Raw genomic sequence first — 27,821 nt, 5'->3', positions numbered from 1 at the left:
TGCAGTCCAATTCCCTGCTCTTCAGGGAATCCTTGGCTGCAGTAGTGTCTGTAGCTCCCGCTCCTCGGGAGATAACCTTGCTTACTGTTGCACCAAACACTCACACTACATTAGGTGTCCTGTGTCAAGCTATACTTGTATTATTGGTGATGCTGCAGATCACCATATAATCAGGTATAACATCTGTATTATTGGTGATACTGCAGATCATCAATAATCAGATACACTCTGTGTGCTGACACCATTCGTTACAAGGTCTTTTTGATTTTTTTTTCCTTTGTTCCCACTGTTCTTCTTAACATACCTGGCAATTTGGTGTATCTAGCTTTTAAGGGGGCTTTGCTATTAACCGCTAAAGTTGGCGAGTTTTTAATCATGAATCAAAACTTGTGATTCATAATTACATGTGGTTATTCGAGTCAAAACCGCACTCGAGTCGGATATCTGTTTCTATTCGTGATTGTGATCACGAGTCAATTCGTAAGTGTGCGCAATCAAATTTGTGATCACACGAATTAATGATCCAAGCACCTCTGTAATTGAGGAGTATGCATATCCTCATGGTCTGGTGGACACCAATTTATGGAGAAATGTAGAAGATGGCATCTAAAGTCATTAGTTCAATCCCCTAGATTCAATAGAGCTGTTCTAGACAAATATCCATTGGAAAAGTCTTTCACGTGATATAGAAAAAGTCATTACTCAGAGAAAAAACTATGTGGAACTACTAAACTATGACCTTGTGGAACTACTTGTTATTGGTTGAGTCCACTTTGAAGGAATAGAGATACCTCTTTGAAGGAGCTCAGCATCAGGAGCTCAGTCACAAGGAACTCAAATCCCACCACACGCAAAATGACTTACCAGGTCTGATGGTCTCTCTTCTTCTCCTCCTGATAACACCCTCACATTACCTCTCTTCTTTGCTGAAGGCTGTAAATATTAGGCCGTCGCCCATGAAGGTCTTTTCCACTGATCATCGTGATTGCGGAGACTTAGGTGCCAAAATCAACCCCTTAGTGTTACAGCCAGGTAACGAGGGGCGCAGGTATGGGGTGGAGGGGGGGGGGGGGGGGTAACAAGGAGCTTAGGTATTGGGGAGGGGGGACCACTATTCTCCATCTTCATGATCTGATTCATTCACAACAATATCTGCTGTTCATTTCAGCAACCTTGTGGAATCAAATGGGTCAATTTACAGATGTGACATGATAGACATTCTTCTGCTCTGTCCTGGATATCGTTTTAATTAAACCCAAAATAACTCCTAAATGAATTCATAATTTCACAGCCACCTCAAACTCAAGTTCCAATCAAACTTCATATAAAGCAGCAACTGTTTGTTTTATTGAAATGGATAGTGTGGTTGTCCTGAGGTGTGCTTTCAGTTAACTCTGGCCACTACAATATACAGTACTTGCATTATTTATCTGACCTCCTCTCCTTGTCTTTACTTTGGCCACCTCCAGTGGGGTCACCGCCTCACCGGCAGCCAGGGGCGTTGATAGCCCCAAAGATCAGTAGAAATCTATTAATCCTTCGCACACTCACATGCAAATGTTCAAACGAATGCATAAGAATGCATCCTTCTGTGAACTAAAACCCTGGCTTTTAATTTAGCTGTAGGGATAACAGTTGTGCCTGGATGAGTGAATCTGTGAATGCATTTGTTTGAACATTTGCATGTGAGTGTGCGAAGGGTTAATAGATTTTTGCTGTTTTCTAGCCACACCCCCTTCAGCACCTCCCTTTCCCTAATAATTTATTTAATGTCCTAACTAGAGGCGATGTGCCTGGATATATGTATTTCCAAAGATCAGTAGCACGTCCCCCGGATCTATTCTGGAGTGCCCCAGATCATACCTCCCAACTTTTTGAGATGTGAAACTGGGACACTTAAGCCACCCCCTGACACTCCCCTCTGACACACACCCAACCACACCCCCGACACACCCCTAGTCAATCATTATATTTATATATATATATATATATATATATATATATATATATATATATATATATATATATATATATATATACATATATATATATATATATATATATATATATATATATATATATATATACTAGCTGGTCGCCCGGCGTTGCCCGGGTATGTAATTGGCTAGTGTAAGCTCTGCCCACTTTTTCTAATCCTAACACACAATTACTCAAGGATGACCTAGTTTGTGAGGTTTGTGGTCTTTGGCATCAATGATTGGCATTGAAATGAAATAAATCTAATTGGCTGTGGCTCCACTCCTTTGAAAATCTTATATAAATTTAAACCCCAGTCACGCAATGATCAACTGTACCAGGTTTGAGGCTTGTGCCATTAACAGTGCAAGATAGGCAGCAATGAAATATTCCCCTGAAAAATCAATAGGTAATTTTTGATTGTTTTTTGTAGGCTCCACCCACTTTTCTGAATATTAACCCCAGTCACCCAGTAACCAACTGTGCAAAGTTTGAGAACCCTGCCATTAACAGTGTAAGAATGGCTGCTGTTTACATTTTCCCAGTAAAATTTGTATTTGTCTCCGCCCACTTATGACCCTGCGTTGCCCGCTTATGTATTTGGCTGGTGTTGGCTGTGCCCACTTTCCTAATCCTAACACACAATTACTCAATTACTCAATGACCAAGTTTGTGAGCTTTGCGGTGTTTGGCAACAATAATTTGCATTGGAATAAAACAAATCTGATTGGCTATTTGTGGCTCCACCCCCTTTCTGAAATTGAACCCCAGTCACCCAATGATCAACTATACCAGGTTTGAGGCTTGTGCCATTAACAGTGCAAGAATGGCAGAATTGTAAATATTCCACTTGAAAATCATTAGGTGAATTTTGATTGGCTTTTATAGGCTCCAACCCACTTTTCTGAATAATAATCCCAGTCACCCAGCGACCAACTGTGCAAAGTTTTAGAACCCTGCCATTAATAGTGTAAGAAAAACAAAAGTTTGGTTTCTTAAAACAGAAAGAATTTGCAATAATTCAGGTTGGAGTGAGCTTGAGATGTCTCCCAGTGCATCACTGCTGAAAATATGCAAATTAATCATTGTTACCCTTAGAAGCTAAACACAACTCCATAACTGCTGGACTGCAATGATGTGTCAGCTTGTTAATTTGTACAGAGCCATAATAATCCAACATGCATACAGACTGTTTAGGATTGTTTGATCCTCATCAGTGCCTGGCATAGATTAATTTGGGTCGATGCAGTAGGGCTTGTAACACCGAGAGGTACAGACTAACCAGCAAGCTCATGGTGACCCAGAACTCATTGGAGTGTGTAAGGGACTACAATGGTCCTAAAAGCCCCCTTACTAAGATGTTAAGAAAAACAAACGTTTGCTTTCTTAAAACAGAAAGAATTTGCGATAATTCAGGTTGGAGTGAGCTTGAGAGGTCTCCCAGTGCATCACTGCTGAATATATGCAAATTAACCATTCTACTCTTAGAAGCTAAACACACCTCCAGTGTAACAGTGTATGGCTGCAGTTTACATTTTCCAGTGAAATTTGTATTTGTCTCTTTTTGGTTATGAGAATAAAAAGTATCCTATACTTTATTCCAGGTAATGTACTATGTGTGTGCCAAATTTCATTCAAATCCGTTCAGCCGTTTTTGCGTGATCGAGTAACAAACATCCAAACATCCGAACTTTCCCATTTATTATATTAGTAGGATATATATATATATATATATTTTTTTTTTTTAAATCTGCAATGTGATCATTTATTAAAATATGGTAGGGAGAAGGGTAAGGGTGCCCATGGGTGTGGAGGTTAGAAAAGGATTGAGGCCCCAGCCGGCGGCTGTGTGTGGGATGCGGGTCTGGGATAATATTGTCCCTCCCTCCTTCCCTCCGAATGTGCCCCCCAGTGTCCCCCTGTATGGAGAGATAAGAGTGCAGCAGAGCGGGCAGTCTTACCATTCTTCCTTGCGTACCGGGCATCTGGTCTTGCTTCAATCTACTTCCTGTGACGTCACAGGAAGCAGGAAGCGGAGAAGACCAGATGCCCGGTACGCAAGGAAGAATGGTAAGACTGCCCGCTCTGCTGCACTCTTATCTCTCCATACAGGGGGACACTGGGGGGCACATTCGGAGGGAGGGAGGGACAATCGTATCCCAGACCCGCATCCCACACACAGCCGCCGGCTGGGGCCTCAATCCTTTTTCTTTTCCTCCGCTGCCTGCCGGGACACAAGTGGTGGTATCTAGTGTTGGGCGAACACCTGGATGTTCGGGTTCGGGCCGAACAGGCCGAACATGGGCCAGATGTTCGGCATGTTCGGCCCGAACGCCGAACTCAATGGGAGTCAATGGGACCCCCGAACATGCCCATTTTGGGGGCCCCATGGGGTCGCAGGCATAAGGGGGGAGCATGCCCCGGTCGCGGGGGGGGTCGGAAATTCCCCCCACCCCCTCCGCTAGCGCTCCCCCCTCTGCCCGCTTCCCCATACAAAAAGTTTGAAACAAGTTCAATAGTACCTGGGCTGGTGGCACTGGATGGCAGTGGAGTGAGGAGGAGGAGGAGTCCGAGTAGCAGAGTGACGTTGAGGCCGGGCAGCGAGCGGTTCAGCGCTAGTACCCTTGTGGTACTTCCGCCCTTTCTCTGACCTCACGTCCTCTGCGTGATGACGCATACGAGGGTACGCGTGATGCGTACCCTCGTATGCAGAGGACGTGAGGTCAGAGAAAGGGCGGAAGTACCACAAGGGTACTAGCGCTGAACCGCCCGCTGCCCGGCCTCAACGTCACTCTGCTACTCGGACTCCTCTTCCTCCTCACTCCACTGCCAGCCAGTGCCACCAGCCCAGGTACTATTGAACTTGTTTCAAACTTTTTGTATGGGGAAGCGGGCAGAGGGGGGAGCGCTAGCGGAGGGGGTGGGGGGAATTTCCGACCCCCCCGCGATCGGGGCATGCTCCCCCCTTATGCCTGCGACCCCATGGGGGGCAGTATTCGGCCGAACAGGGGCCCTGTTCGGCCATGCATTCAGTAGTTCGGCGAACCCCGAACAGTTTGGCCGAACACCACCAGGTGTTCGGCCGAACTCGAACATCACCCGAACAGGGTGATGTTCTGCAGAACCCGAACAGTGGCGAACACTGTTCGCCCAACACTAGTGGTATCCCGGGACAGCGGGACCCCTCCCCCAACCCGTGACCGTCCCGGGCCCCTGCCAGATGTCTCCCTGGCAGCGTCAGCTGTGGTGCCTCAATGGCAGGCATGCTGGGAGCTGTGGTGCATCAATCAGGGGTATGCTGGGTGTTGTGGTGCCTCTATGTGGGCATACTTCGTGCTGTGATGCCTTTATGTGGCATGCAGGGAGCTGTGGTTCTTCTATGGAGGCATGCTGGGAAGCCAGGTAACTCTGCCTAGTTATGTTTACAGGACCACTAACGTGAAAAAGTAGGCAGTTACAATCTGACAGAACCGACAGATTTTGGGCCAGTCCATCTCCTCATGGGGGATTTTCATGGTTTTCTTTGTTTTTCAACAGCATTTCCTGAAAAGCAGTTGCTAAGTCTAACTGACAAAATAGTGTGCCAGTGAGTAGGGAGGCCGGCTGTTATCTTACTATTTTGGCAGTTAAACTGCTGTTCAGGAAATGCTGCTGAAAACAAAGGAAACCCTGAGAATCCCCCATGAGGAGATGGACTGGCCCAAAACCTGTCAGTTCTGTTGGATTTTAACTGCCTACTTTTTTGTGATAGGGCTCCTTTAAAGAGAACCTGTACTGAGTAAAAATATTTAAAATACACACATGAGGTATCTTCAAATGAACATTACATAGTTACCTTGCCATCAGTTCCTCTCAGAAGATCACCATTTTCTCCTGACAATAATCCCTTCCAGTTCTGACAATATTTTGTCAGATCTGAAATATGTCAGTTGCTGTCAGTAAAATATCAGTTGCTGTCAGTTATAGCTGAGAAGAAAACTGATGTACCAGGTAATGTTCATGTTTCCCTATGGCTCAAGTGGGCGATGTTGCAGTTTAACTGTGTGCTGACCAGAAAGCTGTTATGGGTAATTGCCATTTTCAAAATGGAGGACGGAAAATTCCCTTGATCACAGTAAACAAATAGGATGCGAGACAGGAGAAAGACTCTGAGGAGTAGAATACATGGAAGGTAAGTATGACTTGTGTATGCTTAGTTTCACTTTTAATTTTCAGTTCAGGTTTTCTTTAAGTGACACTGCCTTATAATGTGATATGCTGCATTTTTAGGGTTATTTTTGTATTACTGGCTTCAGCCAACATTTTGCTGGGCAAGCCTACTCAGACTGCTGTTAAAGAGAACCTGAACTGAAAATTAAAAGTCAAAATAACCCTACACAGGTCATACTTACCGCCTGTGTAGTCTACTCCTCAATCTCTTTCTCCTCTCCTGCATCATGTTTGGCTACTGTGATCAGTGGAATTCTCCGTCCTCTATTTTAAAAATGGCCATTACCCCCTAACAGCTTCCTGGTCAGCACACAGTTAAACTGTAATATCACCCACTTTAGCCATAGGGAAACATGGACATTGCCTTGCACATTCAGTTGTAACTGACAGCTGCTGATATATAACTGACAGCAACATGTATATTTCAGTTCTGACAACATATTGTCAGAACTGGAAGGGATCACTGTAAGAAGAAAATGGTGAGCTTCTGAGAGGAACACACGGTGAGGTTAGTATATCATATTTATATGCAACTACGTCATGTGTTTATTTTAAATAATTTTCCTCACTTCAGGTTCCCTTTAAGTTCATGTAAATGTGGCTCCACCCATGACCACACCCACAATCTGGTGCATGGCCACATCCATTTTCCAGCTGGAGTGCTTAAATGTGCCCCAGCTCTCTTAAAATCCTAGCAATGCCCCTGCTGGCTGCACAGGGAATAGGCAGATGACCACTGCAACAATATACTGAAGACCAGGCACCAGATAGAGGAAATTGTGTTTATTGAAACAGAAGTTCCCAATAAATTACATGTGAAATTGCAGCACACACGAGAGAACAATACTCAGAAATACACAACAATATTAATATTAATAATAATCTAGCAAACACCACAAACCAAACTAATGACCACCACAACATATACATTTAGTGATGAGCATAAATCTCACATAATCATGATGCAACATTTTTGGGGAAAATCGAAATTAAATCTGTTTGTAAACATAATCAGGAACCGTAATTTTGCATCGTTTTCGCTTAATTTTGTGCCAACTTTAGTGGTACATGGCAAAACTCTGAGACATGCCATTGTCACCACAATTGCTACGTATGTTAAGAAGAGTAGAAACAAGTAAAAAAAAATAAATATTTTTTTCAAAAAGAAGTTGTCGTTTTTGAGACAATTGATTTTAAAAATGCTAAGGAAAATTTGTTTTTAAACTCAGAAAAATGACAATTTAAAAACCATTGTTCCTTTGCATTTTTTAAAGAGAGTCTGAAGCGTAAATAAATCTCGCCTCAGACCTCATAGATAGCAGGGGCACGTGTGCCCCTGCTAAACCGCCGCTATCCCGCGGCTTAACGGGGGTCCCTGATCCCCCAAATCCCCTCGTTTCAGCGGGGGAGCGCTTCCTGGTTGGGGCAGGGCTAACCGCCGCAGCCCTGCTCCACGCGCGTCTGTCAGCGCGTATCTCCGCCTCTCCCCCGCCCCTCTCAGTCTTCCTTCACTGAGAGGGGCGGGGGAGAGGCGGCGATGCGCCGCTGATAGACGCGACTGGAGGCAGGGCTGCAGCCGTTAGCCCTGCCTCCAGAAGCGACCAAGTCTGCGACCAAGTGTTGCAGTGGGGGGTTTGGGGGTGAAGGGACCCCCGTTTAGCGGCGCGAAAGCGGCGGTTTAGCAGGGGCACACGTACCTATGAGATTTATTCTCGCTTCAGAGTCTCTTTAAAAACCATTGTTCCTTTGCATTTTTAAAATCAATTTTTCTCACAAGCTTTGCTATTAACCGAGAAAGCTGGCACAAAATTACATGAAAATTGTGCAAAATTATGGATGGATTACACTAAATCAATCGAATGCTCAAATTGTAATGACATAAGGCCGTAGTTGGGAAAATGTATGTGAAATTGTGTGTAATTGCAATGAGCAGACTACGATCACCATTATATACATTTACAAGAAGTCACAGTACAGAATCAGTAGGCAGTAGCGGTGGGTCAATAAGGCAGAATGTAGGAGGAGCCACATAAGCAGAATCACACATTAGGCACAAGTTTAACAAGAACAGGGCTGTCCAGAAGTTCAGCAGCTCTCAGGCCACCAACTATCCTGGCAAAGGCCTCGGGGCAGCACAATTAATCCCATTAAACCCCAGGCTATTGGGGAACACCTGCTGGTGGAGGAATGCAAGTTTACAGGGGTCAGAACTCCAGATACCACCTGCAGGAGAATCAGGGAACTGCATGGTCTGTCCACAATCTGTAGAAGGCCTAATTCTGGCAAGCAACAGAAGTCTGACACAGTGTAAAGACATGCATCTAGTTGGGATCCTGCAGGTCTCCCAGAATTCAGATTGGGTTGGGTAAGGGTAGTAATAGCCAGTGTAATACTCCTAGGGCCGATCCACTTCATTTTTCCTCCTATGTTTTCTCCTTGGTGATATTTTTACATATCTATACTATAAAACCCCTGTATCCCTGCATACTCTCCTGTCCCTGTGTCCGTGCTTTTTGCTACTGCGCATGTGTAGGAGGAAGGGGCCAGGGGGCGTGGCGTGTGCAGGTGCGGAGCGGGGGTGCGTGCATGTGTGCTGACATGCGGCCGGCGTCGGTCATAAAACAAAGCAGAAATAATGACCCTTTGAACTACCCTGCAGTAAAAACTTATCTCAAGCTGTCTCTCACTGTTTCAGTGCTTCATCAAACAAGACTGTATTCCACCCAGAGGGTCGAACAGTTCAGAGAAGCTCTTTTGCATAGATAACAACTGAAGTTTCTAAACTCTTCCCATACTGGAAAATAATATGAGACTCTTTTCTACTAATGTTCTATTTCTTAGCTGTACTACACATAAAATGTATTATCTCATAAGTTTTTTACTTCAGGTTTGCTTCAAACAGAAGATGAAAAATGATCATCTATAAGAAAACTTAGGAGAAAAAATAAAATAAAGGCCGTAGCGTCTAACTGTGCAAATCGAGGCCCAGTGATAAAGCAGGTTCAAGCCTTTGCGAGTTGTGGGCAGGTGTTGGATCCATTGCAAAGTGTATGGCAGGTTCAGTGCAGGTAGCGGATCTGAAACATTCAGACCTGTGTAGGTGTCTATCACTATTTACACCACCATCCACAGCCGAAACAGAAAAAGCACTGCTTCTCAGCGGTGGCCTTCTCTCTAACGTACATCAAGTCGCTGCGCATGCTGGGACTCTGGCCAGAGGGATCCACCATGCCGTAGGCATCTCCATCCTTCCTGACCCTCTTGCCCATGATGGACTTTTTGTCCAAAATTTCACAGAACTGAAAGGAGACATTGCGATGGAGGGTGAAGTTCATCTCCTTGGGTAGTTTGGCCATGCTGAACAGAGCCTGGAACATCTCATTCAACAAACAGTTGGTCTTGGCAGACACTTCAAAGTAAGAACAGTTATTTTCCACTCCGACCAGAGGCTCAATCTCATGTAGTTGGACCTTTCGACAGAAATCCCGGTCCTTCTTGTTCCCACATATCATCAGGGGTACCTCAGCGTTCTCCAGGTAGCGGGACTGTAACTCTGTTATCTGCTGCTTTAGTTGCAGGACATAGTCAAAGGATTCATGGTCATCCAAACTGAAGACCAAGAGGAAAATATCCCCTGGAGAACAGAAGAGACGTGTCAGTTTAAAAAAACAGTCAAACCATCTTAAAAAAAATGCTTAAAACACATTTTAACAACTGGTTTCCCTCTTCTAGCTAGTGAAGAATTACAACCTAAACTAATTGCTCAACCTATGAAAGGAAGCAAATTGCTGATGGTTGCTTAGCTTAACAACCAACTTTTCCTGGAGTCTATTCTCTTTCATTAAGAATCCTGGAGAATACCACAAAAAGCTGAGGGCCTGATGTAACTCCAGGAGATAGAAGCCTTGCTGCATACCAGTCTTACATCTGCCAGGCATCACACAAAACTTAATAGTGGTAGATTCAACTGCTTGTTTAACGCTACCAATGCCTATGCAATGATAACCTCACCTGGCACATTAAACTTACTGTGTTAAACATTATAAGAGGCAAAAAAGGGAAGTGGTCTGCACCTTTAACCATGCAGTGTGCAATAGCCTCTGAACTCAAAGAACTCTCAATTAGCTCCAAAAATGAGGACGACAAAATAGCACCACTGACCGTACTAAAGGTAATTGTTATTGAACATGTATCATAAACATCACAATAATAATAACAATTAAAAGTCAATAGTAACTCCTCTGCTTGCATGATAGCTCTCGGTCAGACCGCTTGAGCTGGTGTCCTCGACACTCCTGTCTCCTCTCCTCATATGTCCTAGTTGTATGCAGTGCCGTCAGAGACCTCTCCCTACCAGTTTTGTCACCTCCTCTCCTCATATGTCCTGGTTGTATGCAGTGCTGTCAGAGACTTCTCCCTATCAGTTTCGTCACCTCCTCTCCTCATATGTCCTGGTTGTATGCAGTGCTGTCAGAGACTTCTCCCTACCAGTTTCGTCACCTCCTATCCTATGTCCTGGTTGTATGCAGTGCTGTCAGAGACTTCTCCCTACAGTTTCGTCACCTCCTATCCTCATATGTCCTGGTTGTATGCAGTGCTGTCAGAGACTTCTCCCTACCAGTTTTGTCACCTCCTCTCCTCATATGTCCTGGTTGTATGCAGTGCTGTCAGAGACTTATCCCTAACAGTTTTGTCACCTCCTATCCTATGTCCTGGTTGTATGCAGCGCTGTCAGAGACTTCTTCCTACCAGTTTCGTCACCTCCTCTCCTCAAATGTCCTGGTTGTACTCAGTGCCGTCAGAGACTTCTCCCTACCAGTTTTGTCACCTCCTCTCCTCATATGTCCTGGTTGTATGCAGTGCCATCAGAGACCTCTCTCTACCAGTTTTGTCACCTCCTCTCCTCATATGTCCTGGTTGTATGCAGTGCCGTCAGAGACTTCTCCCTACCAGTTTCGTCACCTCCTCTCCTCATGTGTCCTGGTTGTATGCAGTGCTGTCAGAGACTTCTCCCTACCAGTTTCGTCACCTCCTATCCTCATATGTCCTGGTTGCATGCAGTGCCGTCAGAGACTTCTCCCTACCAGTTTTGTCGCCTCCTCTCCTCATATGTCCTGGTTGTATGCAGTGCTGTCAGAGACTTCTCCCTACCAGTTTTGTCACCTCCTCTCCTCATATGTCCTGGTTGTATGCAGTGCTGTCAGAGACTTATCCCTACCAGTTTTGTCACCTCCTATCCTCATATGTCCTGGTTGCATGCAGTGCCGTCAGAGACTTCTCCCTACCAGTTTCGTCACCTCCTCTCCTCATATGTCGTGGTTGTATGCAGTGCCGTCAGAGACTTCTCCCTACCAGTTTCGTCACCTCCTCTCCTCATATGTCGTGGTTGTATGCAGTGCCGTCAGAGATTTCTCCTTACCAGTTTTGTCACCTCCTCTCCTCATATGTCCTGGTTGCATGCAGTGCCGTCAGAGATTTCTCCCTACCAGTTTCGTCACCTCCTCTCCTCATATGTCGTGGTTGTATGCAGTGCCGTCAGAGATTTCTCCTTACCAGTTTTGTCACCTCCTCTCCTCATATGTCCTGGTTGCATGCAGTGCCGTCAGAGATTTCTCCCTACCAGTTTCGTCACCTCCTCTCCTCATGTCGTGGTTGTATGCAGTGCCGTCAGAGATTTCTCCATACCAGTTTCGTCACCTCCTCTCCTCATGTGTCCTGGTTGTATGCAGTGCCGTCAGAGACTTCTCCCTATCAGTTTCGTCACCTCCTCTCCTCATATGTCCTAGTTGCATGCAGTGCCGTCAGAGACTTCTCCGTTCCAGTTTTGTCACCTCCTCTCCTCATATGCCCTGGTTGCATGCAGTATCATCAGAGATTTCTCCCTACAGTTTTGTCACCGCATCTCCTCATATGTCCTGGTTGTATGCAGTGCTGTCAGAGATTTCTCCCTACCAGTTTTGTCACCTCCTCTCCTCATATGTCCTAGTTGTATGCAGTGCCATCAGAGACCTCTCCCTACCAGTGCCGTCAGAAACTTCTCCCTACCAGTTTCGTCACCTCCTCTCCTCATATGTCCTGGTTGTATGCAGTGCCTTCAGAGACCTCTCCCTACCAGTGCCGTCAGAGATTTCTCCCTACCAGTGCCGTCAGAGATTTCTCCCTACCAGTTTTGTCACCTCCTCTCCTCATATGTCCTAGTTGTATGCAGTGCCATCCGAGACCTCTCCCTACCAGTGCCGTCAGAGACTTCTCCCTACTAGTTTCGTCACCTCCTCTCCTCATATGTCCTGGTTGTATGCAGTGCCGTCAGAGACTTCTCCCTACCAGTTTTGTCACCTCCTCTCCTCATATGTCCTGGTTGTATGCAGTGCCGTCAGAGACTTCTCCGTTCCAGTTTCGTCACTTCCTCTCCTCATATGTCCTGGTTGTATGCAGTGCTGTCAGAGACTCCTCAGAGGAATGATTAAGCATAATTACATTCCCATTGATGAGTCATGTGGTAGTTGTCTGACCGGGAGATCGAGCGGGGGAGAGCCCGTTGATGAAAACTCTATGCCATCATTTAATTTGCAATAACAAAAAAAAAAATGTGATTTTATCCTACTTGTTGTGCCATGAACTGTAGTAATGCTTTGAGGTAAAACTTTTGATACATGCTAGGTATGTATTGATTGAAGAATCATATCTGGATTGATTATGAGGCCAGGGGAGCGGATTGAACACTCCACATGTGCTTAAGAGCATTGTAATAGTGGTCCAACAGACTCAGAAAGTCAGTGACCAAAAGGTGTTGGCGGAGGAATGGTTATTAACCAAGAGAGCGCTGAATGTAGCTTAGAATTGGGCCAATTGGGCTTAGAATTTGGCAATCAAATACACTTCCTCATGAATCATGATTGGTCCAATCCCAACTAAGCTGCGTACAGTTTGTGTGCAATCCAAGGTCTCTAGTCATTCTTATTGATCACCTCTGATAACGAGGCCAGGCATGAAGCATTCTGGAATTTACCATCAGGGATCCCCATTGGTCCTTTGACCTGACTAATAGGAACCTCCTCAGAAAGATTCTCATTTGTCCAAATTAATGAACTAATGGGGATCCCAGACAGGCGATTGAAGGATGCTTCTGCCTCCCTTATTCTTGGGAGTGGCAACTCTTCAATCAAGTTATAAGAAGAAAGAAGGCAAAAAAAATAAATTAAAAAAATAATAGAAGACGTGAAGAAGAGATTTACAGAGACAACAGAAGATGGCGACAGAAGAAGAAGATATCACAAGATCAAAAGTAAAGAGAAGAACATTTCACAAAAATCAAAGTAAAAAAGAAGATATCACAAGATCGAAGTATAGAGAACAAGATGTGAAAAGATAAAAGTATAGAGAAGAAGATATCACTGAATTGAAGTATAGAGAAAATATCAAAAGATCAAAGTATAGAGAAAAAGATATCACAAGCAGAGGCGTATCTAGGGAAATCAGCGCCTATGGCAAGCAATGAAATTGCGCCCCCTGACCCAACACCCCCCCCCCCCCCCCCCCATACACACACACTTTTTTTTAATTCAAATGCGGAAATTAGTGTAATGTACAGTTTCCATTTTCTGTGGTTCTTTTGTGCTGTTGTGACACACAGGACTAGTCTTAAGTTCCGGTGTAATGTCTGATTGCGCTGCCCGGAAGCTCCTCCCACACTGAGTAGCGCGCATGCTCAGTGTGAAGTTAATGATGCTGCTGGAGGTAAAATACTAAATATCTCCGCTCCCACACCTCTTACACTCCCCAAATTTTCAGGGTAGGGAGGGGACCCCCCAACCTACCTCTATGCCAAACTGCAGCCCCCGAGACCCGCTGGTTCAGGAGATAGATTAGAGAAATCTATCTCGGGAACCAGCGGGTCTTGGGGGCTGCAATTTGGCATAGAAGTTGTTCTGGGGGTCCCCTCCCTACCCTGAAAATTTGGGGAGTGTAAGAGGTGTGGGAGCGGAGATATTTAGTATTTTACCTTCAGCAGCATCATTCTATAGGAAATGTGACCGCACAGTCTCCTACTGCGCATGCGGGGCAGCGCAAATCCACAGGCAGCGTAATCAGACACAACACCGGAATAATCCCCAATTAAGAAAAGCTTGATCAAGGTCACAGCTGGTCTGACTGAGATCTGCATATGAGTAGGTTCCCTTCCAAGTGTGATTCCTGGCAGCCAGCAGCCCCCACCCTCTGCACTGCAGCAAGTTAAGAAACTTAAGTTGTCTCACTCAAGCTGGCATGTTCTTATCACTGCCTGCTTCTGTCTGACAGCTAAACAGCCTGCACAGTCAGAGTGAAGATTGTAGTGAGGGGAGATAGAGAAGATTGGAACACTTCACCAGTTGTTCCGAGCGAGTGATGTTGCAGAGTGAGCCGAGTGCTCGTTTTTAACAGGCAAACAGTCACTGAGCATGCTGTGCAATGTAGTGATGGGAATTCCGGCTCTTCTCAGAGATTCGGCTCTTCTGAATCGGCTCCCATTAAAGAGCCGGCTCTTACGGCTCTGAATCGGCTCTTCATTAAATGTCACTAGACACCACTCAGAATCGGATTAAAAGCCCCGCCCCCGTCTCCATGCCAACTCCAGACTACTTCTCTGACTGAGGCAATCCCTCCTGCTACTGCTCTGCTCCGCCCTAAACACTTCTACAAGCTGCAAGAGGAGGACTACATCTCCCAGAATGCCTCAGCGCCCTTTATTACAGAGCAAAGCAAAGCTAAAAGGGGCGGCTGAGGCATCGGCTCTTCTCAGAGTGAGCATCGGCTCCTCTGATTCACTTCAAAGAGCCGGCTCTTAGAGCCGGCTCGTTCGCGAATGACCCATCACTAGTGCAATGCCCCTTTGCAAGCAGAGCAAAGTGCAAATTCCAGGGAAAATCACCTCTCCTGCTGTTTGTCCCACCAGCTGGATAAGGGAGAACAAGAACGAGGTGGGTAATACATGCCATCCTGGACGCACTCTTCTGCTGCTGCAAGTGGTAATATACGGGGAATCATCCAGCTGCCTCTCTCCTATTCATTGGCAAGAGAGAGGCGTGCCGCTTATACACAAGGTTTGGAGGGAAGAACGGTCACTTTTGTCTCAGTCGCCCGGGGACCTATACTGCACGCACCTTTTTAGGACAATTGCCTTCCAAATATGAAAAGTTGGCAACCCCGCAGTGAAGCCTGGGGTTGCCCATGTTTGCAGGAACTTCTGGACTCTGGAGAGTTTGTGAGGCTGTCACCGTCCGGAGGCTACTACACCTTCACACATTCTTCCGCCAATCCTCTCCCGCCCCCATCAGCCCTAGCGGCACATGGCTTCAAGTAGCCAATCAGGAGGGGTATACAAGTTGCGCCGACATTGCCAGGGCAACGGAAGAAGCTGGAAGGGTAACGGGACACCAGTCCTCTCCTCTTGCAGTAAGGGCTGGGCGGTGGGCAGCATAGCGGTAGCGGTAATGGCGCTAGTGGCCGCGGGAAGCCAGAACTTGCGGTGGGATGATGTATTTGCTCAAGATGCGCCCCCCCAGGTGAGACAAAAGGGGCGCCCATGGCAGGTGCCATATGTGCACCCCTGTAAATACGTCTCTGATCACAAGATCGGAGTATAGAGAAGAAGATATCACAAGATCGGAATATAAAGAAGAAGATATTACAAGATCGAAGTAAAGAGAAGACATCAGGGATGCTCAGCAGAGCTCGAATATTCGAGCTCTTTTTCAGCTATTCGAGCTCGGTATTCGAGCTCCGAATAGCTGAAGATATTCGAATGGGCTATTCGAGTGAACTCGAATAGCCCATTCACTATTCGCGTTTTCCGAGCAAACAGCGCTATTCGAGCTCGAATACCGAGCTCGAATAGCGTCATAGCCCAGATTGATGTCCTTAGAGCCAATCAGAGGGCTCCCAGGCCCTCTGACGGCAGCCAATCACAGAGGGGGACCCTGGCCAGCCCCTACCCTATAAATAGCGGCCGCCATGTTAGGTTTTTCCGTCCTTGCTTGACTTGTACAGAGAGAGATCTGCTCCTTTGTGCTTTGGCTTTGCAAGTGCTCTATTGTGGTCAATCACCTAGCGTTTTTGCTCACATACACCTGCTATATACACCTATATTGTTGTTAGCTAGATAGAGATTGTATTTTAGTTAGTAGCTTGTGTGTTACATAGAGACAGCTGCTGCTGCAGGCAAGCTTAGAGCTTTAGGCCTCAGGGCCTTGCCTGTGTGGGCAGCTGTCCTTCTGTTCTCTGTTAGTTTATTTCTCATCTATACCTGTGTTTGTGCTATGTATTCTACCCTGTCTTGTCCTTTACTACTGAGTGATTATTGTATTTTGTAGTTATACTGTACTAGGGACACTCACTGTCACTGTTCATAGCTCCTGCGTGTGTGTGTGTGCGTGCACTGTCTGTAGTGTACAGTACACACTCTATTTCCTTCTACTGAATCATCTGATTACTACTGATTATTGTATTTTCTAGTTGTACTAGTGTACTAGGGACACTCACTGTTCATAGGCTAGCTCCTGCGTGTGTGTGTGTGTGTGTGCGTGCACTGTCTGTAGTGTACACACATTATTTCCTTCTACTGAATCTGATTACTACTGATTATTGTATTTTCTAGTTGTACTAGTGTACTAGGGGACACACTCACTGTTCACTGTTCACACTTACTGATTACTGATTATTGTATTTTGTATTTGTACTGTACTAGTAATCACTTAGCGATCTAATCACTTAGTGATTAGTGTCACCTCACCCACCAACCCACTCCATTAAAGTACCCCACTTTTTCACCCGCCCTTTTAAAAAACTTTTTTGTTTACGCCAAAAACATCTAAGATGTCTGGAAGTGGCAGCCAGCGCGGTTTGGGCAAGGGGAAGGGCAGCAAGGGAATCAAGAGGAGAGGGAGCAGCATTGTGGCAAGCCGCGCCACCATGCACAGTTCCGCAGCAGCAGCAGCTGCGTCAGTGGCTAACATTCCGCCTATAGCCACTGGCCGTGGACGCCTTGGGCGCCCAGCAGGAGCATCTGCAACTCACGCTGCAGAGACAAAGCAGCAGCAGCGTGTAGTACCTGCTCCTATTTTCCTCCAGCCGGGTCGGAAACGTCCCATTGAGGAAAAGGATGCAGCCACTGTGGTGCAACTGATGACGGAGGATGAGCAGCCCGCCATCAGCTCTGCATCCGAGGCCTCCACTCTCACCACCACCACCACCCCTGTTCGCAGCAGCCGCCCAGCAGGGCCTGGGGAGGAGGCCAGTTCACCGTCAGTCGCCGACCTGTCATTCAGCACTCTTTTGACCCCAGGCATCATGAGTAAATTGTCTGCTGTTGTTGGCGATTTTGAGGAGGAGATGCTGATGGAAACTTTGGGGGAGGAGGGATTGGACAGCAAGACTGTGGCGACAGTCAAGCAGCCCATCCATGCATCAGGAGAGGAGTTTGGGGGGTCATCATCCAAGCAGGACATGTTTCAGGAGGGGGAGGATGATGATGATGATGACAGGGTGACGGACAAAGACTGGGTGCCACCACCAGCACCTGGGGATGTCATTATCAGCAGCTCTGAGGAGGAGGAGGAGGATGCGCTTGTGGGCCTTGCAAGGAGGCGCATCATTGCAAGCATTGGCAGCAGTAGGCAGGTCCCACAGCCTGCTGGTTTCTCAGGCTCAGCAGCAGCAGCATCTGCCAGTACCACCACCAGCCGCACCCAAGCCCCCCCCCCCCCCCCCCAACCACCACAGGGAGACAGGCAGCAGCGGCTCCAGTCCGTAGTGGGTTTTTCACGTCACCAATCAGGCAATTTTTCACCATGCCCACAGTTCACAGCAAGTACGCCACTTGCAACCACTGTCAGCGGAAGTTGAGCAGAGGTGCAGACCCCTTAAAGTTCAGCACCAGCTCTCTTATAAACCATCTTGCTGCTAAACATTACCACCAGCATGAGGAGTTCAAGAGGCTGTAGGCATCTGGTGCTGGCAGTGGCAGTGGCACCACACCCAGCACTGCACAGCCTTCAGCAGCAGCAGCAACAGCAGCCACCCGCCCTCCTGCTCCTCCAGCACCACCAGCAGGAGTGCGGAAACGCACTGCTCCTCCCCCCTCTGCAACTCCTGCCGCCGACACTGAGGCCTGTTCTGGCAGCCAGTCCTCAGTGGCCTCCTCTGCTGTCTCTGCTGATTCCCGTGCTAGCAAAAGGCGACGCCAGAGCCTTTTGAGCGAGTCCTTCCAGGGGGTGGTTAGGGCTCTGCCTCCCAGCAGCCGTTGCGTGCGGCAGCTGAACGGCTTGCTGGCACGGGCCATGTGCTCCCAACTCCTGCCGTACACGCACGCTGCTTGCTTGTGCAGCCCCAGACTGGCAGCTCCCCAGCAGACACTTCTTCGCCCGCCAGGTCATGCCTGCACTGCACCGCTTTGTGATGGCCAATGTGGAGCGAGGGCTGGAGCACGCGGTTGGTGAAAGGGTCCACGTCACCATGGACTCCTGGAGCAGCCGCTTCGGGACAGGCCGCTACCTGTCCCTTACTGTCCACTGGGTCAGCTTGGTGGAAGGGGGTGAGGATGGGAGAGCAGCAGCGGGCACAGCAGCAGCAGCAACACAGTGGGTGGTGCCACCCCGCAGGGTCAGGGGAACTGCAGCAGGTTCCTCCGATCCTCTGCCATCCTCCGGCACACCTGGCCAAACCCCCCGCCTCAGCAGCAGCGTGAAGCCACGCCACTGCCAAGCGCTGCTGCAGTTGGTCAGCCTTGGGAAGACCAAACTGACGGCAACCCATGTGTTGGCCAAACTCCAGGAGCAGGAGAGGATTTGGCTGACCCCCAGAGGCCTCAGAATCGGAGAGGTGGTGGCCAACAATGGGGCCAATCTGGTTGCCACAATCGACAGGGGAAACCTGACCCACATCCCCTGTCTTGCCCACGTGCTGAACCTGGTGGTGCAGAAGTTCTTGCGCACCTACCAGGGGATGGGCGAACTGCTGGAAACGGCAAGGAACGTTGTGCGTCACTTCCGGCGCTCGGCTGCAGCCTGCGCGAGCCTGGAAGACGTGCAAAAGGAGCTGGAGCTGCCACGCCATCGGCTGATCCTTGAAGTTCCAACTCGCTGGAACTCCACCCTGGCGATGTTGGAGCGTCTGGTTGAACAGAAGCACGCTGTCAACCAGTACCTTGCCCTGGCCACTGTGTCCGCCGCTCAGAAAAGGGACAAGACCAGCAACATCCCGTCCATCATCCCCGATGACGACTGGGGGCACATGCAGCAGGTGTGCTTAGTGCTGGCTCCCTTTCTGCAGGCCACCAACATGGTGAGCAGGGACCATGCTATGGTGTGCGAGTGGGTGCCCCTGGTTTGTCTGCTGAACGGGGCCCTTGATGCTTTGCTGGAACAGGGAGCGGCAGCCTTGGCCCAGCAGGAGCGGCATGCAGCTGCACAGTCCAGTCCACCTCTGAGGGGGAGGAGGAGGAGGACTTGGTGGAGGTCCCTGACCTTGCTGCTGATGAGGGGGATCAGCACAGTGCAGCTGAGTTGGTGCGGGGGTGGAGAGAGGATGAGGCGGCAGAGGAGGAGGATGAGGACAGCACTGCCGTTGATGTTCCAGCACACGTGGCCCGCCTCTTCCCAATGGCAGCGCACATGCTCACGTGCCTGCGCAGGGACCCCAGGGTGATCCAGATGAAGCAGAGGGAGGACATCTGGATCAGCATGATGTTGGACCCGCGCCTCAAGGGGAAGTTGAGCCAGTTCCTGCCTCCTGCAGGAGGAGACCCAGCGCAACAAATAAGGAGCTTGCAGCAGGCCCTTGTTGAGCGCTTGGAGGAAGCCTTCCCCCAGCCTTCCACCCCCACTGTCCAGCCAGCACAGAGGCAGCAGCAGGTGCCTGCATCCAGCAGCAAGCGCCCCACAGACCTGCTGTCTCTCAGCAACGAGCTCTACAGGACTGTAGAGGCTCCAGCAGTGACTAGAGAGGAGGTGCATGCAGCAGCATCCTCCTCCGGTCACAGCCAGCGCCTGACCCGAATGGTGGCTGACTACATGGGGTCCTACAGCGGGCTTGACAGCGATGCCCCTGTTGATCCCATGGAGTATTGGGTCAAGCGCCTGGAGATCTGGAGCGAGCTGGCGCAGTACGCCCTGGAAGTGCTGTCCTGTCCCCCTTCCAGCGTGCTGTCCGAGCGCTGCTTCAGTGCAGCTGGTGGCGTGGTCACCGAGAAACGCTCACGTCTGTCTCACAAGTCTGTGGACAGACTGACGTTTCTCAAGATGAACCAGGCGTGGGTGGAAGGCGAGTTCCTGGCCCCTGTTGTCAGCGAGAGGGGCCATGAACTGGCTGCCGGAACCATCGTTAATATGCCTTACCACCCTTTACCACCTCCTGGCTCCTGCAGTGCTCACTAAGCCAGCCTGGTTCAGTTTGATTATTACGTCGCCTGTAGCCACACATTTTACACCTACAGTGGGCTGCTGTGTACTGCCCTTCTGCTGTCTGTCTGTGTTTCCCACTGCCAGGGTACACAGATTTACCTTCTGCTGCCACTCTGCCACCAGCTATTACGTCCAACAATAGCTATATCTGTGTAATTTGCTGTAAAAAAAAAAAAACATTAAAAAAAAAGGTTTAATTTTTCTGAGGTGCTCGGGTTGAAAACTGTGTTGTCCCAGTTGTGTATTGGACACGATGTGGGCTGCACGACCGCTGTCTGGGACCTCCTGTTGTGTTTATTTACAGCCCTGGTATCACCGCTAGGTACCAGGGCTATTATGTCACGCTGCCTGCCTGCTGCCACACTCACACTACTCCTCCATTCCTCCTGCTGCTGCTGTCTGTCTGTGTTTCCCACTGCCAGGGTACACAGATTTACCTTCTGTTGCCACCAGCTATTACGTCCAACAATAGCTATATCTGTGTAATTTGCTGTAAAAAAAAAAAAACATTAAAAAAAAGGTTTAATTTTTCTGAGGTGCCCGGGTTGAAAACTGTGTTGTCCCAGTTGTGTATTGGACACAATGTGGGCTGCACGACTGCTGTCTGGGACCTCCTGTTGTGTTTATTTACAGCCCTGGTATCACTGCTAGGTACCAGGGCTATTATGTCACGCTGCCTGCCTGCTGCCACACTCACACTACTCCTCCATTCCTCCTGCTGCTGCTGTCTGTCTGTGTTTCCCACTGCCAGGGTACACAGATTTACCTTCTGCTGCCACTCTGCCACCAGCTATTACGTCCAACAATAGCTATATCTGTGTAATTTGCTGCAAAAAAAAACAAAAAAAAAAAAAAAGGTTTAATTTTTCTGAGGTGCCCGGGTTGAAAACTGTGTTGTCCCAGTTGTGTATTGGACACGATGTGGGCTGCACGACCGCTGTCTGGGACCTCCTGTTGTGTTTATTTACAGCCCTGGTATCACCACTAGGTACCAGGGCTATTATGTCACGCTGCCTGCCTGCTGCCACACTCACACTACTCCTCCATTCCTCCTGCTGCTGCTGTCTGTTTCCCACTGCCAGGGTACACAGATTTACCTTCTGCTGTCACTCTGCCACTAGCTATTACGTCCAACAATAGCTAAATCTGTGTAATTTGCTGTAAAAAAAAAAATGCCTGCCTCATTGACTGCCTGCTGCCACACAATCCTCCTCCTCCTCCTGCTGCTGAATTTACCTCCTGCTGTCTGTGTGTTTCCACTGCCAGGGAGCACATACAATGGCGCTTCCACCATGCGCCACCAGCTATTTATTACGCTCAAAAATAGCTGCATTTCTTTTAAAAAAAAAAAATATATATATATATACTTTTTAATACTTTGTGATATTTTTAGAGGTGTCCGGGTTGAAAACTGTGTTGTCCCAGTTGTGTATTGGACATGATGTGGGCTTCACGACCGCTGTCTGGAACCTCATGCTGTGTACTTATGGCCTGGTACCACCGCTAGGTACCACAGCCTATTATGTCTCGCTGCCTGCCTCATTGACTGCCTGCTGCCACACAATCATCCTCCTCCTCCTCCTCCTGCTGCTGAATTTACCTCCTGCTGTCTGTGTGTTTCCACTGCCAGGGAGCACATACAATGGCGCTTCAACCATGCGCCACCAGCTATTTATTATGCTCAAAAATAGCTGCATTTCTTTAAAAAAAAAAAAATATATATATATATACTTTTTAATACTTTGTGATATTATTTTTAGAGGTGTCCGGGTTGAAAACTGTGTTGTCCCAGTTGTGTATTGGACATGATGTGGGCTTCACGACCGCTGTCTGGAACCTCATGCTGTGTATTTACGGCCTGGTACCACCGCTAGGTACCACAGCCTATTATGTCTCGCTGCCTGCCTCATTGACTGCCTGCTGCCACACAATCATCCTCCTCCTCCTGCTGCTGAATATACCTCCTGCTGTCTGTGTGTTTCCACTGCCAGGGAGCACATACAATGGCGCTTCCACCATGCGCCACCAGCTATTTATTACGCTCAAAAATAGCTGCATTTCTTTAAAAAAAAAAAGATATAGAAGAGAAAGAAGTGAAGAAGAAGAAGAAGACGATATAGAAGAAGAAGATGAAGATATAGAAAAAGAAGAAGAAGAAGAAGAGGAAATAGAAAAATAATAATAAGAAGAAGATATAGAAAAAGAAGAAGAAGAAGAAGAAGAAGAAGAAGAAGAAGAAGAAGAAGAAGAAGAAGAAGAAGAAGAAGAAATAGAAAAATAGTAAGAAGAAGAAGAAGAAGAAGAAGAAGAAGAAGAAGAAGAAGAAGAAGAAGAAGAAGAAGAAGATGAAGAAGATGAAGAAGATGAAGAAGAAGAAGAAGAAGAAGAAGAAGATGAAGAAGAAGAAGAAGAAGAAGATATAGAAGAAGAAGAAGAAGAAGAAGAAGAAGATATAGAAGAAGAAGAAGAAGAAGAAGAAGAAGAAGATATAGAAGAAGAAGAAGAAGAAGAAGAAGAAGAAGAAGAAGAAGATATAGAAGAAGAAGAAGAAGAAGAAGAAGATATAGAAGAAGAAGAAGAAGAAGAAGAAGAAGAAGAAGATATAGAAGAAGAAGAAGAAGAAGAAGATATAGAAGAAGAAGAAGAAGAAGATATAGAAGAAGAAGAAGAAGAAAAAGATATAGAAGAAGAAGAAGAAGAAGATATAGAAGAAGAAGAAGAAGAAGATATAGAAGAAGAAGAAGAAGAAGATATAGAAGAAGAAGAAGAAGAAGATATAGAAGAAGAAGAAGAAGAAGATATAGAAGAAGAAGAAGAAGAAGAAGTATATACAGTACTGAACAGAATTTTGGACACAACTTCTCTTTCCACCTTTTTTTTTTTGAAAGGAACATCCCCACATAATCACTTGCTGTTGTTACTTGGAAAAAAAGATGTTTTTTGCATCATTCACCCTCAAAACAAGTGTTGGAAGCTATTTAAGGCCAATTCGAATAGTCAGCTCGAATAATGAGCTCGAATTTGTAACACAGACAGTACAAATGTAAGCAAGCCTACCTGTCGTATTTGTAAAGTTACAACATGCTGAGACCTCCCATGTTGTTACAGACAAGGCTGGTCTTGCTAGCCTGGCACGCTGCAATTTGTCCATACAAGATTTCCCAACACACGTGAAAACTGCATCCTACTGAATAATGCTTCAGCCGGCTACAAACAGCTTCTCCTTTACGTAACCTCGGAAGGGGGGGGGGGGGGCACATCATACAAACTGTGTCTGGGATCACTTCATACTACAATAAACCAACCTGCTTGATCCCACCACGGTGTAGCGCTGGCTCCAAAGCTGCGATGAAGCCAAACACACGGGAAAAACAATCTATCAGCTGACGATCTCACGTGGAGCCAGAAACAGCGCTAAAGATCGATTTCATGAAATGCTGGATGAATGGATGGACAGAGGGATGGGTGGATGGATAGATGTATGGATGGGCAGAGGGATGGATGGACAGAGGGATAGGTGGATGGAAAGATGGATGGATTGGCGGATGGATGGATGGATAGATGGATGGATGGGCAGAGGGATGGATGGATGGATGGATGGGCAGAGGGATGGATGGATGGACAGATGAATGGATGGATGGATGGATGCACAGAGGAATGGATAGATGGATGGATGGATGGATGGATGGATGGACAGAGGGATGGATGGATGGACAGAGGGATGGATGGATGGATGGATGGATGGATGGGCAGAAGGATGAATGGATGGACAAAGGGATGGATGGCTGGATGAACGGATGGATAAACAGAAGGATGGATGGATGGATGGACAGAGGGATGGATGGATGCACAGAGGGATGGACAGAGAGATGGATGGATGGATAGATGTATGGATGGGCAGAGGGATGGATGGACAGAGGAATGGTTGGATGGAAAGATGGATGGATTGGCAGAGGGATGGATGGATGGATGGATAGATGGATGGATGGGCAGAGGGATGGATGGATGGACAGATGAATGGATGGATGGATGCACAGAGGAATGGATAGATGGATGGATGGATAGATGGATGGACAGAGGGATGGATGGATGGATGGACAGAGGGATGGATGGACAGAGGGATGGATGGGCAGAAGGATGAATGGATGGACAAAGGGATGGATAGCTGGATGGATGGATGGATGGATGGATGGATGGATGGACAAAAGGATGGATGGCTGGCTGGATGGATAAACAGAGCGATGGATGAATGGGTGGATGGTTGGATGGATGGATGGACGGACGGACGAATTAATGGATGGATAGATAGATGGATGGATAGATGGACGGATGAATGGAAGGATGGACGGACGGACGAATGGATGGATGAAGGGAGTGATGGATGGACAGATGGACGGACTGTGAGTGGTTAAAGAGAGACAATAAGCGGCGGTCCATGCAACAGCGACACACAATGCATAATAATGTACAGCGGAGAGGTATTTATTCTTCTTTATGCCATGAAGTAATTTGCAGATGTCACGGACAGGCCGGACACTTCACCCTCGCAGAACACAAAGCATGACACACACGGCAACGTCACACGGACAACGCTGCAAAATGTCATTCTTACATCCTGCTCTTCCCCCGACAGCAGCTACTTTCTGGCATCAGGTCTTCAGTCTGGTACACACATCCAATTTTTATAGGCCAATGATTGGCCAATGTTACCCCCTCCATGTAGTATGAGAGCTTATCTACACAATGTGTTCATCGTAAAATATGTTGGTCCTCATACTGCATGGAGGTGGTAAAATTAGCCTACTATTGGGTCAAAAGTGGATGTTTTTATGCCCCCTAAGGCTCTTGTGCACACACCAGATTAAACCTGGCTGAGGCAGACAAAGAAGACCACTTCTGCTGATAATCTAGTGTGTGTACAGCAGCCCCCGACCCTCCCCGAGAAGAGATACAGCCTGCCGGAGCATCTCAGCCAAACTCTGCCCTCCTCACCCCCCCCCCCTACTCCATTGTACGCCATCCATAGTCATCCCCCCGACCCAAACTTCACAGATCTATTCCCGATCATTGCCAGGTGACAGTACTCACGTGTGGACATCTAACTTTACTCTGAGACCAGTCAAGATTAGATGTTGCGCACGGCAGGCACTGTGGGACCCACCAGAAAAGATGGTGCTCGCAGGCAGTCCAACTGGGACCCCCAAATAAGATGGTGTACAAGAGCACTGCAACTGGGACCCCCAAATAAGATGGTTCACCCAGGTATTCCCTCTGTGATCCCCACATGAGCAGTCCCTCTCGAACACCCAAATGAGTAGGTGAACATGGGCAGTCCAAGTGGGACCCCTCAAATGAGATAGTTCACTCAGCTATTCCCCTGGGATCCCCCAAATCAGTTGGTGCACATGAGCAGTCAATCTGGGACCCCCAAATGAGTTGGTGCATGTGGGCATGCCACTGGAATCCCTCAAATGATATAGTACATGCAGGAATCAATCTGGGACCCCCCAAATGAGATAGTCCACATGGGAGTCCCTCTGTGACAATACAGCTTTCGTAGCACACGCTGGTCTACACAACTTTCTCTTTCTATGGAAGTATTTAGAGGTTTTGGAGAGCAGCACTCACCGCACAAGGTGGAGACCCTCCTCCGTAAAGGCTTGGGGTCGATGGGTGAAGTTTCTATGATCTCCAGCGTGTAGGTTGTTCCCCGGATGATGAAGTATTTGCGGTAGGACTTCTCGACGGTCAGGGTGTACCTCTCATTGAAGTGGTTGTCCAGGAATCGGGTGACGATGGACGATTTGCCCACCTGAAGGGACCCCAGGACCAGCAGGCGGCGGTATTCATCAGTGGCAATCTCTCGGTGCTTGGCAAATGATCCAGCCATGATCGTCTGTAGAGATGGCTCTAGAGGGGCAGATAGATGTTTCCAGAGGGGCAGATAGATGTCTCCAGAGGGGCAGATAGATGTCTCCAGAGAGGCAGATAGGTGTCTCTAGAGGGGCAGATAGATATCTCCAGAGGGGAAGGGATTTAGCTCTAGAGGGGCAGATAGGTGTCTCTAGAGGGGCAGATAGAAGTCTCCAGAGGGGCAGATAAATATATCAAGAGGGGCAGATATATATATTTAGTGGAGCAGTTGTTAGATGAGACCAGAGCACTGGAGCTGCCGGTAGTCAGAAAGTTTTTGGAGTTTGTCAGAGAGGGAACAAAGCTGCCAATCACTCGTGTAACTCCGACCAGCTAGGAGGGTCTCATGCTGACGGGAGTCTTATAGGAAGAAATAGGAGAAATAGATCACTCCGTCTCCAGAGGAAACCAGCCCCCTCCTAACATCTCACTGCACATGGGAGACTCCAGAATCACTGATATATACACTGTACACACACACGCACACACATGCATATCCAAACACCACACACATACACACACACTGTATACACACACACACACTGTCTGTATACACACACACATACACATATACAAACACCACTCTCACACTCACATATATTCACTGTACACACACATATACACACTGCACACACACACATATACACTGTATACACACACACACATATACAAACACCACATACACACATGCATATCCAAACACCACACACACACACACACACACACTGTATACACACACACACACATACACATATACAAACACCACTCTCACACTCACATATATTCACTGTACAAACACACACACACGAACACACACACACACGAACACACACACACACACACGAACACACACACACACACACACACACGCACACTGTATACACCCACACACATACACATATACAAACACCACTCTCACACTCACATGTATTCACTGTACACACACATATACACACTGCACACACACACATATACACTGTATACACACACACACATATACAAACACCACACACACACATGCATATCCAAACACCACACACACACACACACACTGTATACACACACACACACACACACATACACATATACAAACACCACTCTCACACTCACATATATTCACTATACACACACATATACACACTGCACACACACACATATACACTGTATACACACACACACATATACAAACACCACACATACACATGCATATCCAAACACCACACACATACACACACACTGTATACACACACACACATACACATATACAAACACCACTCTCACACTCAC

The 27,821-nt window shown here is 47.5% G+C and overlaps 1 protein-coding gene across 1 annotated transcript; it reads right to left on the bottom strand.

The window, feature by feature from the left end:
- Positions 1-1,422: 1,422 nt before the first annotated feature.
- On the bottom strand, positions 1,423-26,511 carry LOC137525320 (dexamethasone-induced Ras-related protein 1-like). Its single transcript, XM_068246374.1, has 3 exons — positions 26,250-26,511; positions 9,353-9,820; positions 1,423-1,472 (listed from the first exon to the last, which is right to left on the bottom strand). The coding sequence occupies exons 1-3, from the start codon at positions 26,509-26,511 to the stop codon at positions 1,423-1,425; spliced, it is 780 nt and encodes a 259-aa protein (XP_068102475.1).
- Positions 26,512-27,821: the final 1,310 nt, after the last annotated feature.

Source organism: Hyperolius riggenbachi, chromosome 7 (assembly GCF_040937935.1).
Source record: "Hyperolius riggenbachi isolate aHypRig1 chromosome 7, aHypRig1.pri, whole genome shotgun sequence".
Lineage (NCBI taxonomy): Eukaryota > Metazoa > Chordata > Amphibia > Anura > Hyperoliidae > Hyperolius > Hyperolius riggenbachi.
The sequence above is the reverse complement of the archived record's forward strand: the minus strand, read 5'-3'. Positions and strand labels throughout refer to the sequence as shown.

Bases quoted from the DNA above. Each gene is read 5' to 3' on its own strand.
- LOC137525320 (XM_068246374.1), bottom strand. From the start codon at position 26,511: ATGGCTGGATCATTTGCCAAGCACCGAGAGATTGCCACTGATGAATAC. The intron at 9,821-26,249 runs GTGAGTGCTGCT...TCTGTTCTCCAG, and splicing joins GAGGGTCTCCACCTTGTGCG to GGGATATTTTCCTCTTGGTC. The intron at 1,473-9,352 runs CCACCGCTGAGA...GAGGCGGTGACC, and splicing joins GATGTACGTTAGAGAGAAGG to CCACTGGAGGTGGCCAAAGT.